At 38.1% G+C, this 16,583-nt stretch overlaps 1 protein-coding gene across 2 annotated transcripts in view; it reads right to left on the bottom strand.

Moving 5' to 3' along the window:
- Window positions 1-1,804: 1,804 nt before the first annotated feature.
- The window catches only part of LOC111156024 (tetratricopeptide repeat domain 21B), a 77,256-nt gene continuing 62,477 nt past the window's right edge, over window positions 1,805-16,583 (bottom strand). For both annotated transcript variants that reach the window (XM_022516990.1, XM_022517764.1), the window contains 4 exons: window positions 13,643-13,867; window positions 7,831-7,951; window positions 3,733-3,800; window positions 1,805-2,304 (listed from right to left, as the gene is read on the bottom strand). In XM_022516990.1, coding sequence (XP_022372698.1) covers window positions 2,227-2,304; window positions 3,733-3,800; window positions 7,831-7,951; window positions 13,643-13,867 — 492 coding nt within the window. In that variant the 3' untranslated portion in view covers window positions 1,805-2,226. The remainder of the gene's footprint in view (window positions 2,305-3,732; window positions 3,801-7,830; window positions 7,952-13,642; window positions 13,868-16,583) is intronic.

Here is a 16,583-nt window from a genome sequence, read left to right on the forward strand (position 1 = left end):
ACTATCCATGAAGAGCCTAAGTGAGTCAGATTCATTATTAGGTTTTATGTATGTTCCCTCATTTAATCCTTACAACCACCTGAGGCAGATTATCCTTAAATGCTTCTTTATGGATGAGAAAACAGAAGGTCAGAGAACCTACATAACTTGAAAGGTTAAACATCTAGCAAGTGGTAGAGCCAAATTGAAACCCAGGCTGGTCTGACTTCAAATCCACATACTTAACTGCTACACTACACTACTCCACAACCAGACTTCCCTTCAGTAAGTCTGTAATTTCACATTTGTAAGAACTGCTCATTCCACTCAGTCGATCTTGTTCCTCATTACTTGGCTATCTCTGTGACAGAACACTTAGTTTCTTCTGTTAGCCAGGTGTAGACAAGAGAATTTTTTCTTATAAACACAATCTCTCTTACTGATGCAAAATGTCTTAATATAGGAAACAGGACATGAGCTTTGAAGTTGTCTGGGTCAATATGGCATCCAGATTCTGACACTTTCTCGGTGACCTTAGGCAAATCATTTAGTTGAAATTCCATCCTCCTCATCTGAAAAATAAGAGTATTATTTCTCTGGAGTGTTGAGTGTGAATTAAAAGACATAATGTAAGTAAATTTCCTAGAATAGTACCTCACAAATGGCAGCTGCAAAATAGTGGTTGCTAAAGAAACAAAACAAACTCCCCATTTTACAGATAGGAAGACTGATTTGGAAGTGTCTTGCTGGAAGAAGAGATGTCCTACTTTCTCTATCCAATTGCCAGGACTCTAGCATTCCATGATGCAAATTCACTAGAACTACTTAAGGTACTCTTATAGAATATCCTTAACAATATCCACTCAGGCTGAATTGCAAAGAAAGAGCTAACCTGCTGCAGTTCCAGAATTATAAACAGGGATAATGATACCTGTATTCTAGAGTCCTGGTGACCAACTATAATAAGACATGTGAAAGTGTTCTAACAGATATGAAATGCTTCATAAATGCTCTTAAATATTTTCATGAAATGCTATAAATAAGGTAGGTGAAAAAGAAGAATGATTAGAATTTTATGATGTACAAAGGAAATTAAAAGGACTTTGGAAAACTGCAGAAGTAGTCAAAAACAAGAGAATATAGCTCAAAAAAAAAATAAACATAGGACACTTAAAAGCAACAGGCAACTTAAAAATACTCTATTTATTGGAAATGTAAATGAAACAGTAGACCCTGTTTATGGTACTTTTAAAGACAACAGAAAAAGATGTATACAACAAGTCAGAAATAATGCTAAAATTTGAGTTTATTAAGATTAGGTTAATTTTAACCCAAAAGGCTGAGAACTGCTAAGCCAGAGGGTGGTAGGCACAGTAAGGGAGGTGGCTGCTTTCACAGGGTATGCCTGGTGAGTCCCTGCTGACCAGAACTATTCTGTCACAATTCCCTGGCAGATATTACAGTATCTGAAATGACATCAAGATAACTAGTCTTCAGGCTAAGGTGAATTATTGCTACAAGAGTTTACCTATTTTAACGGATTTTATATCCAGATTATTTCTTAATATCACACTGGCACTGAAAGCAGAAAGAATGAGTTCAACAAAGGGAATGGAAGCTCACATTCTTTACATTTTTCCAAAAAGATTTTTCTAGGAATGTCACATATTCCAAGTACTCCTTAACAGTGCAAATTGATTAGGGGGCTTACCCTGTATTTGCAAAACTTACCATGTCTTTTGAATTCCAAGAACAATACAAACCATAAATTTATAAACTTTTTATTAAAATATACCTTTTCTTTTCATAAATTATTTACAAGAAAATTTTCTCAATCCTTTGAAACAACAGAGAATGTTACAAAAAAAATTTAACAAAGAACAACAGCATTTTAAATATATTTCCTGAAATGAACAACTTAATATTCCTTAGAAAAGATATTGGATATTTAATTACCTCATATTTAACAAAAGATTCTTTATAGAAATGGGTTATAATCTTTACCACTGAGACACCAAATCTGTTCCGAATCAAGAGAGTCAATCAAATAAACCAGCTCCCACTGCCTTTCTCCGTCGCAAACCCATCCAATTTGACTTAGCATTTCTCTCTATATACAATAGCAGCCTCTGCTGGAGAAAGAAAAGTATGCTTCTGTCACAAAGTTTTAGCTCAGATCCATTCTGGACTATAAGAACTGATTCCTTTCATTTCCTGCATAACCAACAAACGAAATTAAAATACTTTTCAAGGCCTCAAAGATGTACGGGCCTTATCAAGTATATCCTTCCTGATTTTTGGATAAGTTGGATGTGCTTCAAGAACCTGCAAAAACAGAAACAAAAACAAAAAACCAAACAAAAGCATGAGAACTTGTAATTGATTACTGAAAACTGGAGAGCTATAAAACTTACTGGAAATGAGCATTACAGTTGAGATTTCATTGTATTAATATTACAAATATAAACAACATTTCTTAAAGGTGACATCTGAAATGTGACATAACTCATAGTAAACAGTAATTAGATGACAACAATAGAATCCAAATACATGTGAGAAATACAACAAATATAATTACTTCCTTAATAATCAGTTGCAAAAAACAAGTGTGCATCAATGATTTTAAATATTTAGAAAATTAGCTAGTCATATGATACTTGAAAGAACCCTTACACAGTTATTTTTCACCAGGAGTACACATCAGATTTACCTGGAGGGATTTTGGAAACATACAAATTTCTAGGTCTACTGAGTCTAGGAGTGGGGAGATAGACGTTTTTAAAAGAATTCCACAAATGATTCTAATCTATAACATTACGTTAATGCAAAACCTTAACCTTAATGTGAAATACTGCCCCACAGAGAGCTTCAGTAATCAATAGCAATCACCGAAGCCAAGTATTCACTATAATGATGCTGATACAGCACTCTGGGAAAGGAGACATTACATAATTCTCTTCTTAGAGCTTTTCTTGGAGCGCCTAACAATATTCAATATAATGCCCTATCTGGAACAATGGGGCAATGACTCATATATCAATGAGACAACGTATATAAAAAAACAAATTCTAGAAGTGCAACTTAAATATTTGTCACTTTAGTAAGGGATCATGTAGTTAGGGATCTTACAGAAATGTAACCAAATGACTCCTAAATAACAGAAATACTCTTATCTCTAATTTATAAATCTGAATTCTCTACCAACCAGACTTGGACATATTCACAAGAACTTCATTCAGAACAGTGGCCTGAAGAATCAGTAGTTTCACTTCACATGCTTCTCCTTCTGTTTTTAACGTGAGAGAAACATTTTATTACTGGAACCCCAATAAAAAACATGTTTGATTTAAGTAGACTTTGTCATTTTCTTTTTTCTTTTTTTTATTTTTTTAAGATTTTTTATTTATTTGACAGAGAGAGAGAGAGATCACAAGTAGGCAGACTGGCAGGCAGAGAGAAAGGGGGAAGCAGGCTCCCTGCTGAGCAGAGAGCCCGATGTGGGGCTCGATCCCAGGACCCTGGGACCATGACCTGAGCCGAAGGTAGAGGCTTAACCCACTGAGCCACCCAGCCGCCCCGACTTTGTCATTTTCTAAACTGGAAAGGTGGTAATCTCTTCTAGATGTATTCGATGAGTCATTTAACCAAAACACAACATCCTCTACCTCTGTTCATGTACATCTTGAGATGAACTAAAAAAAGTAGGACATTCAGCAGCCGAAAAATTTAAAGAAATCTAATCTGCAGTGTTACCTGGTGACACACGTCAATGGCATCCACATATCTTTTTGCTTTTAAGTAATTAAATGCCAGTTTGTATCCTGTTAAGACAAAAAAAAACACAAAAAAACCCATAATGATCAGTACTATGTACAGAGCACACCACTAGCACTACCTTTTTTGCCGCCTCCTTTGTTTGCTTACTCACTGGAGAAGCCTAAACGAAGGCTGGTGAACACACTAGGAGAGGGAAATGAGGGGCTGATGGAAGGTGGAGCCACATGAAGGTAGAACAGGTACAAAGGAAAATGGAGCCGGAAAAAGGACTGCAGTGAATATCCTGGTGGGTGAGAAGACTGCCATCCTGCGAGAGTAGCTTTTGTAACTTACTAACACGGTCCCATTTATTTCCGATTATAGTACAGACTCATCGCTGGACAGTGAAGGATACCACAGCTATCCATTTATACAGCATGGATTGATTTAGCTCTTAACATGTGAGGCACACTGCTCCTGCAGGCAGGGGGTTTACACTCTATTAGGAAATAAAGGAGGTTAATTAAATAATTGCATGAGTAAATTACACTTTCAAAAGTGAGATAAATGGTATGCAAGAAAGACAGGGGCCAGGACATTTCGAAAAAGAAATGTGGATGGGGAGGGGGTGGTATCAGGCAATGCTTGCAATCTGAAGGAAGAGGCTTGAACTGGGCCAAGCCAACGGATGCAGAGACACTTTATGGCAGAGGAAACTGCTCAGATAAAAGGCAGTGGTGGGAGCCACAGGAATTGGAAAGACCCAGAGTACAACACGACAGGGCAGAGCAGTTAGGAGAGCCAGCCAGAAGAGGGGAGAGCAGTCGTCAGACATCCCACATCAACCATTCGTAACAACTATCACAAGTACTATATTGAAATGTCATGTTTCAAATACTGATATTTAAAATAAGGTTTTAAGATATTCTTAAAGGATTGCTGTTTTTCTATAAGAACACCATGAGAGTTAGCCAATAGTAGGAGATAAGAAATTAACAGTGGCATTGTACTCCACAAATGCAATATGATATATCACTATGTAAAATCATATGTAATTCATAAATTCAGCACTTCACTTTACCTCTTACAAATATAAATTAGGGAAATTTGACTGCTGCTCTTGGGCCCTAATAAAAGTACCAAAGCATTTTTTTTTTTAAATTTCAAACAAATATTTGAAAAGAATTACCAGCTAATGTAATCATAAGGTAGTAAAATGAAATAAAGAGGAATTATCTAAAATTCATAATATTTGATATAAATACACATAAACATACATGCCTATAAAACTGTCAAAGACGAAAACAGTAAGTTTCAAAGAGTTAAACTTGGTATCATAACAAAGGAATTGTAAAACTGGCTAAAAATAGAATTGGTGACATTTAAAAAGGAAAACAATTTAAGATGTTATGTCACGCCAATCATAATTCACACAGAAACTAGAGCCAAAAAACCTGGATTTTGGTTTTGGTTTCCAGCTTCCTGACTAGCCTGGAGACCTCAGCAAGTCAGGTGAGCTGTCAATTTCAAGTTTCCTCATCAGACCCCCAATCCAACTCTTACTGCGATTTTAAGATCTAGTGAAATACTTGTGAAATGCTTTTAAAAGTTTTAGAGTGCCACACATATATTAGCAATTTAGTCGATACTAAATTGGAAGCACAAAGTTTTAATGTTGGAAGAAATCTGATAGATCATCTTGTCCAAAAAATCTGAGAGAGGAAATAAAGGGCCAGAAATGGTAAAGAAAATGTGTACTGCAGCTACATTATACCTGTCAAGTTTATAAAAATTCAACACTATGTAATCAGGAGAGAAAGACAGCAGAGGAGGGAAGAGGAGCACGAACCCTGTGAACAATCTAATGGGTGTCACATGTCCCGAGAATGGGCGCAGAGGGGCAGACTCGGAGGTGTTTTCTTCCTGGCTCTCTGTTCCTGGTGCTTCTCACAGTTACAGCAACTCAAGCCTGAATCTTACGGAAAGAACATGACCATGATTTGAAGGGTTTCCTGACAACTGAAAAAGTAAAATGCACTGTTAACTTGGCCAGGCAACTGCAGTTGTTAGATGCAATGACCATCTTAAGGAAGAAGCTAAAGAATACACAGACAGCCTCAGAGAAAACTTACCAATGAGAATTTGGGGAAATTGACACAACCATCTATAAAATACACAGATGGCACAATGGAAGAACTAATGAGCTAGAATCTCTGTATTTGTTGGGAAGTCTTCCAGGAATAGAATGTTTAAGTAATTTAACTTCTAAATATATGTATACCTTCTATGGAATGAAGTTTCAAAATTATATATACTTTAAAGGCATTTAAGGAATTTTCTTTTCTTTTCTTTTTTTTTTTTTTTAAGATTTTACTTATTTATCTGACAGAGATCACAAGTAGGCAGAGAGGCAGGCAGAGAGAGAGAGGAAGAAGCAGGCTCCCCGCTGAGCAGAGAGCCCGACGTGGGGCTTGATCCCAGGATGCTGGGATCATGACCTGAGCCGAAGGCAGAGACTTCAACCTACTGAGCCACCCAGGCGCCTCAAGGAATTTTCATTTTATAAGCTGATCTGATTCTATAGGATACATGATACTTGAGAAGGAAAACTACCATCAACAAATGGTACTGTATTAGTTCCTGTGCCCTACACAAGTCTAGCAAAATCAGACTCCAGAAAATACACGGCGGGGGAAGTCCTGAGCTAACAGTAGTTAATGTAAACATGACCTAGTCGATTGCAAATTAAATCTAAGTCCACACCATGACGTGGCTGCTAAAAGACAGATGATACCTTAAGGCTGAGTTAACAACTACGGAAATGCCTAATAAAAAAACAGCTTGATTATACGTATAATTAGATCTTAAATTATACTTAAGAACTTGTTCATTTCTGGCACAAACAGGTCAGGAGGGGCAGAGACCAGTAGAACAGCCTTTTCCAAACTCATTTGGCCATGAAATCTAATCTCCTCATACTCAACTCTCTCTTCTCACTTTTTCCTTTTTGTAAAGAAATAACTATTAATATCTCACCAAGTATTCCAAAGCACAGATTGGGAAGCACTATTTTAGAGTTTCCAGCAACAAGGAGGGTGAAAGATTTGGAAGCAAGTCTCAGGAAGAATGGGCGAGTAACTGAGATAGTTTGAAGAAACGCGTTCAAAGAAACAGGACAGAAAGCTGAATTAGAGTGCCACACGTGTAGAAAGGGAAGGACTCTGTGGGTTGCTGCAGAGAGGAGACCTGGCCAGTTTCAATGGAGCATATTTCAGCTCAGTACAAAGAAAGGGAAAATATAGGGATGGGCTCCCTCACAATGTGGGGGGAGGCTAGTCACTCAGTATATTCCAGATGCTGTCTATCTGGTAGGGATGTTGGAGACCACATTCCTTGAGTCTATCACTGGAACAAATTGATGTTCCTAGGCGCTCAGGGAAAAAAAATGTCCATGGTTATACTATCATGGGAAACATGTTCCGTCTGTGATATCCATCACAATATACATTAGTGTATGAAGGCACAGAGAAGTCCTGCAGCAAAGAAACCTGCGGACCTTGATTTAATTAAATGTCTTCCTAACTGACCTGACATGGGAACACTTTTCCCCTGCAGCATTACCATTTGGAAATGGCAGAAGGTTAAGGGAGAGAAAGGGGCAGAATTAGATTAGATGCCCTTTATGGTGACTGAGGACCAGTTTGAATCTCATAATCTATTATGAATAGAAAATTTATTTTTCAGAAGGGCTGATAAGGAAGTTGGCTCTTAATGTTTCTTTTATTGTTAAAAAGGGAGTTGAAGGAAATTAGTGGGGGAGATGAACCATGAGAGACTATGGACTCTGAAAAACAATCTGAGGGTTTTGAAGGGGCAGGGGGGTGGGAAGGTAGGTGAGCCTGGTGGTGGGTATTATGGAGGGTACGTATTGCATGGAGCACTGGGTGTGGTGCATAAACAATGAAATCGGGTACACTGAAAGAAATTAAAAAAATTAAAAATTAAAAAAAAAGAAATCAGATGCATTTAAATGAAGATTTACAAATAGAACCCAAGTTTCCAGTGAAAACCTTATATCTAGTTTGTTAAACTCACCGACTGCTGGATTTGTCTGATTGCCATGTTTCCACGCCATCTCATAGTTTAAAGCTGCATCTGTATATGCTTGCTCCTTTTCCATAATGTACCCCATATATTCATAAGCTTTGCAGCAAGACTGAAGGAAAATGGAAGATGTATCAATAGATTAAAACTGATTTTACGGGGTGCTTAATACTGTAGAGGCCGACCACATTAACTCATTTAATTGGCACATAAAACAATGTTTTTCTTTTTTTTTTAAATTAACATAGAATGTATTATTTGTTTCATGGTACAGGTCTGTGATTCATCAGTCTTACACAATTCACAGCACTACCATAGTATATACCCTCCTCAGTGTCCATCACCTTGGTTATGCAATCAAACCACCTATGGGACTTAATACAAGATTCTGATCAAGCCCAACTCCCACTGTCCCCTGAGTCAGGATATTTAAGGGAGAGCAAGGGAATGTGTATTTTACAGATCTATACATACAGTTTTTAATTATAAATAATTTCAAGTTAAAATTAACAGTGTAATGAGCACCAGGAACCTGTATCTTCAACAATTAAATCATGACTAATACTGTTTTAACCTCTACCCCCCATACTTGTCCTTCTGTATTAGCGAATAAAAAATCCTCAGATATTGTAGCATCTCATTCATCAATATTTTAGGATCTTCCTTTAAATATAAGGATTTCCTTTAAACAGAACCACAGTTTATCATACCTAAAATGTAACAACTCCATGATATTACTAAATATCCAGTCATTACTCAAATTTCAAATGGTCTCAATATAATTTTGTTTTGTTTTTAGTTTGTTAGGATGATGAGCCCAACAAGGCCCACACGTTGTGACTGGCTAAAATGTCTTTCAACTTAATTTGATTTAGAGGTTTCCCTTCCACCCCTCTCTCTCTGTCTCTTTCTTTGCGGTTAAATGTGGCAAACAAGAATTTTTACCCTCGAGTTTGTCACAGCCCAGGTTCGGTTGCGTACATCCTCGTGGTGCTTATGTGATGTATTCCTATGTCACCGATATCTGGAAGTTGTCATTAGATCTAGAGGTTTAAATTTGATTTTGATCTTTGGGGAGAGAGGGGAAAGGACTGCATAGGTCAGCGCCCTGCCGGGCCACACTGAAGCCTGAGGCAAAAGCAAAAATGCACAATTCTGTATGCATGTTTCTGTGATTTCTTTTAACTGCTAATTTTTTTCCCCAAACATGTTTACAAATCAAATTGAAAAATGGCAATATTGACACTCACATTTTGAGTATTTCTTTATAACCAAACAAAACTTGTTATTGAGTTTTTCTGACTTTAATGGGAGTAAATATGTCAATATTTTCATTAAAATCATAACCCGCTGAAAAATACATAAAAACATAGATATGGAGGCATACATTTTCCCTTTTGTTTCAGGCTTCAATACCGCTCAGCACAGCACTGTCAGATGCTATTTAGGTAACGTTTGATATTTTGGTTTAAAAATATTGCATTATTTATCATAATAATCTTTTGTTGTAATTTATAATAATCTACAATAATCTTGATAAAATGATTATTTATCTATAGTGGACTGGATATTTAAAAAACTCATACACTGAAACCTTCAGCTCCAGTGTGATGGTACTAGGAGACGGGATCTTTGTGAGAAAACTAGGTCACAAGGATGGAGCTCTCATGAGAGGGACCAGTGTCCTTATAATAGAGGCCCCACAAAATTAGCAAGACAGGAAACAATGTGTGTTGGAGAGGATGTGGAGAAAGGGGAACCCTCTTACACTGTTGGTGGGAATGCAAGTTGGTGCAGCCACTTTGGAGAACAGTGTGGAGATTCCTCAAGAAATTAAAAATAGAGCTTCCCTATGACCCTGCAATTGCACTACTGGGTATTTACCCCAAAGATACAGATTAGTGAAAAGAAGGGCCATCTGTACCCCAATGTTTATAGCAGCAATGGCCATGGTCGCCAAACTGTGGAAAGAACCAAGATGCCCTTCAACGGATGAATGGATAAGGAAGATGTGGTCCATATACACTATGGAGTATTATGCCTCCATCAAAAAGGATGAATACCCAACTTTTGTAGCAACATGGACAGGACTGGAAGAGATTATGCTGAGTGAAATAAGTCAAGCAGAGAGAGTCAATTATCACACGGTTTCACTTATTTGTGGAGCATAACAAATAACATGGAGGACATGAGAGATGGAGAGGAGAAGGGAGTTGAGGGAAATTGGAAGGGGAGATGAACCATGAGAGACTATGAACTCTGAAAAACAATCTGAGGGTTTTGAAGGGGTGGGGGGGTGGGAGGTTGGGGGAGCCAGGTGGTGGGTATTATGGAGGGCACGGATTGCATGGAGCACTGGGTGTGGTGCACAAACAATGAATTCTGTTACACTGAAAAGAAATTAAAAAAAAAAAAAAAAACATTCGATGAATGCTAACAGATTAAAAAAAAAAAAAGAGGCCCCAGCCAGTTCTCTTGCCCTCTCCTTCCACCATGTGAGGATAGAACAAAAAGCTGGTGGTCTGCAACCCACAAGAGAGCCCTCACCAGAACTGAACCAGGCTGTACCCTGATCTCAGACCTCCAGCCTTAGAAATGGGAGAAATCCATTTCTGCAGTTTATAAGGCACCCAGTTTAGAGGATGTTGTTTTAGTAGCACCAGCTGCCAAAGACCATTCCTGACACTTTAAAGTGCCCTTTTAAATTCTGGACCCTAAGTGAGGGTTTGAGTTGCGTTCTTCCCCAAGGAGGCACATAATATTAGGATCTCTTTTTTTGATGTTATATCCATACACTAATTTATCAGGGATGGAAAATAGTGATAGTCTACCACTCTCCGTTTATTAGCTGGAAAACATCTATCATGAGAAATGTCTCCTTTTATGCTGTATTGTTACCCAGTAGTATAGTTTACACAGAAAAGGCAGGGTAAGTGCTTAATGCCTTCCCTTTATTTGCTGGCTTTAGAAATAACAGTTCACCAGCACATTTCAGTGGTAAACAATTAGGTTTTTGATTTTTTTTTTTCTTTTTTGGACCTTTGTAAACTCGTGGATTTAAACTTATTCTGTGTGTTTCAATCCACCGCGGTTACTATTCTTACTGATAGTTAACATGTTCCAACTTGGGCTAGTGTGAGTGTCTTCAAGTTGGCTCCTGAGTCCTTGACGTGACTCTAATCATCTCCGATAGCTTCCTTGCCATCTGGTATGACAAGATGGTCTGGTATCATCTTGTACATTTCTATCCCAGATCTGGATGATCTCCATCTTTTAATTATACAATTCAAGGTTTCTAAGCTCTAGTTCCTGAATCTCATGCTTCCAATATTGACATGTCTGATCAGCCAAACTGGCGTCTCTCAAGTAGCCATTGTGTTCAACCACGCAATATACGCTGTCAGTGTTCTGGCGAACTGAAATTCTGTCTGCACGGAAACCTTAATTCCCACATACTCTCGCTTAATCCTAGAGTAGGCATGTGAGGGTCAGCCGTCCGGCAGCTTACATTTTCCTTTTTCCTTATTTTTATGGAAGTATAGTTGACCCACAATGTTACATTAATTTTAGGTGTACAACAGAGTGATTTAACAAGTCTATACCTTGTGTTATGCTCATCACAAATGTAGCTCCCATCTGTCACCATACCATGCTCTTACAGTATCACATATTTCCAACGCTGTACCTTTCGTCCCCAAGACTTACTCACCCCGTAACTGGAAGTCTGTATCTCCCATTTCTCTTCACCCATTTTGCCCATCCTACTCCTGAGCCCTCTGGCAACCATTAGTTTGTTCTCTGAGTTTATGAGTCTGTTTTTTTTTTTTTTCATTTGTTTAGATTCCACATATAAGTGGAATCATATGGTGTCTTTCTCTGTCTGACTTATTTCACTTAGCTTAATAGCCTCTAGGTTCATCCATGTTGTCACAAATGGCAAGGACTCATTCTGTTTTATGGCTGAATAATATGCCATTGTATATATATGTGCCACATCTTCTTTACTCATTCATCTACTGATGTACACTTGGGTCACTTTTTTTTTTTTTCTGAAGATTTATTTATTTGAGAGCACGAGAGAGACGGGGGTGGGGAGAGAACATCAGTAGGGGAGGGACAGAGAGTCTAGAGGGAGGGGGAGTGGGGCAGAGAGAGATAGAGAGAAGCAAACTCCCTGCTAACCATGGAACCTGACATGGGGCTTGATCTCATGACCCTAAGATCATGACCTAGGCAAAAACAAGAGTTGGATGGTTAACTGACTCAGTCACCCAGGTGCCCTTCATTTGGGTTGCTTCTATATCTCAGCTATCGTAAATAATGCTGCAATAAACATGGGAATGCATATGTCTTTTTGAATTAGTACTTTCATTTTCTTTGGGTAAATACCCAGTAGTGGAATTATTGAATCACATGGTATTTCCACTTTTAATTTTGGGGGGAATGTCCATACTGTTTTCCATAGTTACTGCTTCAATACACATTCCCACAAACAGTGCACAAGTTTCCTGATCTCTACATACTTGCCAACACTTGTTATTTTCGATTCTAGCCATTGTGACAAGTATAAAGTAATATTCATTGTGGTTTTGATTTGCATTTCCTGATGGTTAGTAATGTTGAGCATCATGTCTACTGACCACCTGTAGGTCTTTCTTAGAAAAATGTCTATTGAAGTCCTCTGCCCATTTTTGAATTGGATTATTTGTGGGGTTTTTTGGTGTTGAGTTGTACAATTTCTCTATACCTATGGATAGTAACCTCTTATCAAATATATCATTGAAAATATCTTCTCCCATGTATAAGTTGCCTTTTTGTTTTGTTGATGGTTTCCTTCTCTGTGCGTGAGCTTTTTATTTTGGTGTAATCCCAACAGCTTATTTTTGTTTTGTTTTCCTTGCATGAAGTTTAGATTTTTCAAAACCTATTCATAAGAATCTGTTTTTCAAGGACAATTTTACTTAAAATTAGATGTATCGACTATAAATTGATAAATGGCTTGATATTTTGTGGTTTTTAAAATCCCTAAGAAAGTAACTTAATAGGATTAGGTGATCATAACTCTTTAAAAAACAAAAGATCCGCTTTGTACTTTAATTTGCTGAGAATAAAAGATTTACTATGATTAAAATTTTGAAGTAATTGCTATGAATCTGTAAAGATAAATATCCTCAAGTTTCTAAGTTGAGTACAAGTATTTCTCAACAATACTAACAAATTCTTAACTTAAAAAATGATGCCCTAAGACCTTTTTTTTGTGACTAAACACCAAAATGCACTGTTACTAAAAGGATTTCTACAGACTTGAAGACTTTCAATTTCATACCTAAAGATAAGGACTTTTTAATAAACAAATTAAATGCCAAAAATACTTTTACCCACAAAATATATTATGCACAGTGGATTCTAATAATGTGAAAACAACACGCAGCTGCAGTAAATTCATCTAGAGTATTTCTTAATAGGAGGGACAGACGGCCGCAATTAACGTTCTTCTGCAATTTTCATTAGATCTGGGATGCGCTGCATAATCACAGGCAAATGCTTGACATTCCATAAACACTTTCTGTAAGTGGGGCATACCACAGCTGGAACCTGAAAAGGCATAAATCTCTCTCTCTATTTTCAAGAGCAAATGGCTTCTTTCTTCTTTTAATGTTTATTTCCCGATTGTGGTAAGAATAAACACTCAATTTTCAAAAAACACACAAGAACTCTTAGAAATGGACCATCATTTGGTCCCCCCTTTAACGACCTATGACACCAAAGGTCAACAGTTATTTTTCCCTCCGCGGTCACCTACCCTATTATGGCGCAAGCACCGTTTGAGCAGCTCTTCCGCCATGTCATATTTTGCTGACTGAATATAAATATCAGCAAGCAGCAGCCAACTCTTCTCAAAGTCCTCAGCATCAATAGGATTCCAGTTCATTTTCGCAATCCGCTTCAGCTGGTTTCTGGCTCGTGGAGTCTGTTTCAAGATCATATAAGCTGTTGCCATTCCCAGAAGTGCTGGAATATGATCCTTCTGTAAGAACACAAAACTTCAGACCCCCGATCCACAAACAGAGATGTCCTATGTTTAAAAGGAAACACAGCAAGTAGCAAGGGCTCTGCGATATGAACGTTGGCCTGTGGACTCCGTATCTGGCTCCGCATAGATAACTGTGCTATGGTCATACGTTAATACACCAAGTAACCTCAAGCTGACCACGTGGCCAAGATAATCCAATAAATACGTAGATGCCATAACCACACGATTCAGACAATTAGGGCGACTTGATCTTTAATGGGAATGACTAGCTATTTAATGGTTTTATATAGAAACAAAAAAACCAAAATTCTATTTCAATATAATCCTAACTGAACATTTGCGTTTCAGATTCAGCATTTTGGCTCCTTAGTTTTTACTTTAAAACAAGAATGACATTGATATACCTGCTAATGACATTCCTGACCTACATGAACTTCTGCTGACTTATCTATACTGACTTCTTATCAATACTGACTTCTACTGCTCCTTATCCCTTTCTTCTTGTATTATTCAAAAGCCTTTTCACCCAGTAAAGGAATGGAATGTTATAAACAATGTAAACCAATGGAATGTTATAAACAAGGCATACAATTAATTAGTCACTTTGAAATTATATGAAATAAACTCATGCCTTAAAATACTCTTTTAGACCTAGAGTCTGCAGCTTCTTGATAGTGTCTGTAAAACACAATGTTCTTTTAGAGAGAGTTCCATGTCAGAAAATGTCACTCTGTGAAACCAACAAACTAATAAGAATTGGTATAAAGTGGAAGCTACTGGTGATCTATCCAGGAAACCAACTTACCTGAGCACTATGTGTATAACCCTGACAAAGCAAGGGTGGCTTTTTAACATTTCAGCAGAGGGATTATGATGTTTTTATAAAGAGAAAGGTTTCAGGTTAAGATACAAATAAAGGATGAGCAACTGTGATATAGAAATTATAATACCGAGACTATAGTAAAGGTGCACTGTAAGATAGCAAGTTTGGGTAACCAGTAAGAAACACTGCAAAAGGAGAACAGAGTGATTTGTTCATTGTCCAACACTGACCGTGGCTGGAAGTGAGAAACAGCCCTGGAATTGAGGAGGACAATTCCTTAGAGCTTGAAGAAAATAATTTTTCAGAGCATAAAACTTCTTTGGTTGTAATTCTATGCCTACCAACAAACTTCCAATACGTAATCTGTCCTCCTAATTAAGGAATGGCAAAAAAGTTTGAGTGCCAAATCCAGCCAACTGGTAGTAGGTTTTAGAGACATGAGGGATAGATCATTATTGGGCACCCCCGACCCTTGCCTCCTCTTGTAGAGAGGAAAGAAAGTAGAGACCTGCTCTGAATTTGTTGGCCAGGTCCTAGGACATTCCAAGCCAAGAGGGGACCTGTAAAAATGTCCAGATCTAGTGACATGCTAAAAATATCCCACACTATACATTTTAAAATAAGCTCTCTGATTTTAAATCACACACATTAAGTTTGATTAGAATTAATTAGTTCCTCACAGCTCGATCACTAGTGAATGAACTCAAGAATAGTTTCAAAAGTATAAACCTGAGTTCCAAGCCCTGCATTAGACCCACATGTCTTTTTGGTGCAGACATCCTTAGATGTTCAGCTGGCTTTTTTCTGTCTTTTTCAGTCACTCTGAGCTGCACCAAGTTTAGACCACGGAGGACAATACAGCCATGTTGTACAACGCACCCTTCTGGTTCAAGGTGACAGGATGAAGGCAGGTGGAAACGCTTCGCATGGGTTTAACTAATCCTGTACTGCTTCCTCCCCTGACTTCCTGTCATGTAACTCTTTTCAGTCTGAACACCACATAGTGTTGTGAATATACAGGATGCTTCCCTGCCTCCTTGTCTTTGTTCATATTTCCCCCTGCCTCCAGAATGTATCTTCTCTGCCTCTGCCTGTGAAAATGCAATTTATCGTGGTTCTTCTTAAATCAAAACTTCTCCACAAAAAGGCCTTCCCCGCTCTCCTAATATTAGAGCTTGATGAAAATAATTTTCATTATTTTATTTCCTACAGCACTTTTACCTGCAACTCTAGAACAGAATGTAATAGATTTGGGTTTGTACGCAGTCAGTATGCTTTGCTTCATCTTCCCTGGACTGTGATAAACTTGACAGAAGAGACTATCTTGGTTTATCTTCGCAATTCCCACTGTGCTTAGCATCCACTGGCTGCTGAATGAATATTCATTATATTTAATACATTCAGCTTATGAGTTAAAAGGGAAAAAAATGCAAGATAAAACTCACTGTTTCTGAAATTTCAGTTCATGCATCAGTCTTTGGCTGGTGCGGTCAGTAGACTTGAGGAGAGCGTATTACTAATCACATGTACAAATGGTAAAAATAATGCAGTCTCACCAACACAAAAAAATGGTATTTCTAGGAAACAGCCGCAATGTTACTCAGGGCTTTTGGTATTCTCTCAAACCTCGCACTTTAAACTCTCTCTCCTACTTCAGGTCTCAGTTTGCTAGCCACTGTCATGCCTGTGGCCACCCCCTGGGAGCATTACTTCAGGGCAACAGAAAGCCCTGCTCTAGGATGTCGCTGCTGCAGGAGCTACCCTACTGTTTAGTTCCAACGTGGCTTACAGTGGTCATAAAACGCCATCCAGGATACGTGTTCCCAAATGGCAAAAGGAGCTGCAGGTCCCCCAAAGCTCTCCCGGGTCCTAGGAGGCAGCAGGAAG

Source organism: Enhydra lutris, unplaced genomic scaffold (assembly GCF_002288905.1).
Source record: "Enhydra lutris kenyoni isolate GAN:26980312 unplaced genomic scaffold, ASM228890v2 scaffoldscaffold1, whole genome shotgun sequence".
In the NCBI taxonomy this organism is placed as follows: domain Eukaryota; kingdom Metazoa; phylum Chordata; class Mammalia; order Carnivora; family Mustelidae; genus Enhydra; species Enhydra lutris.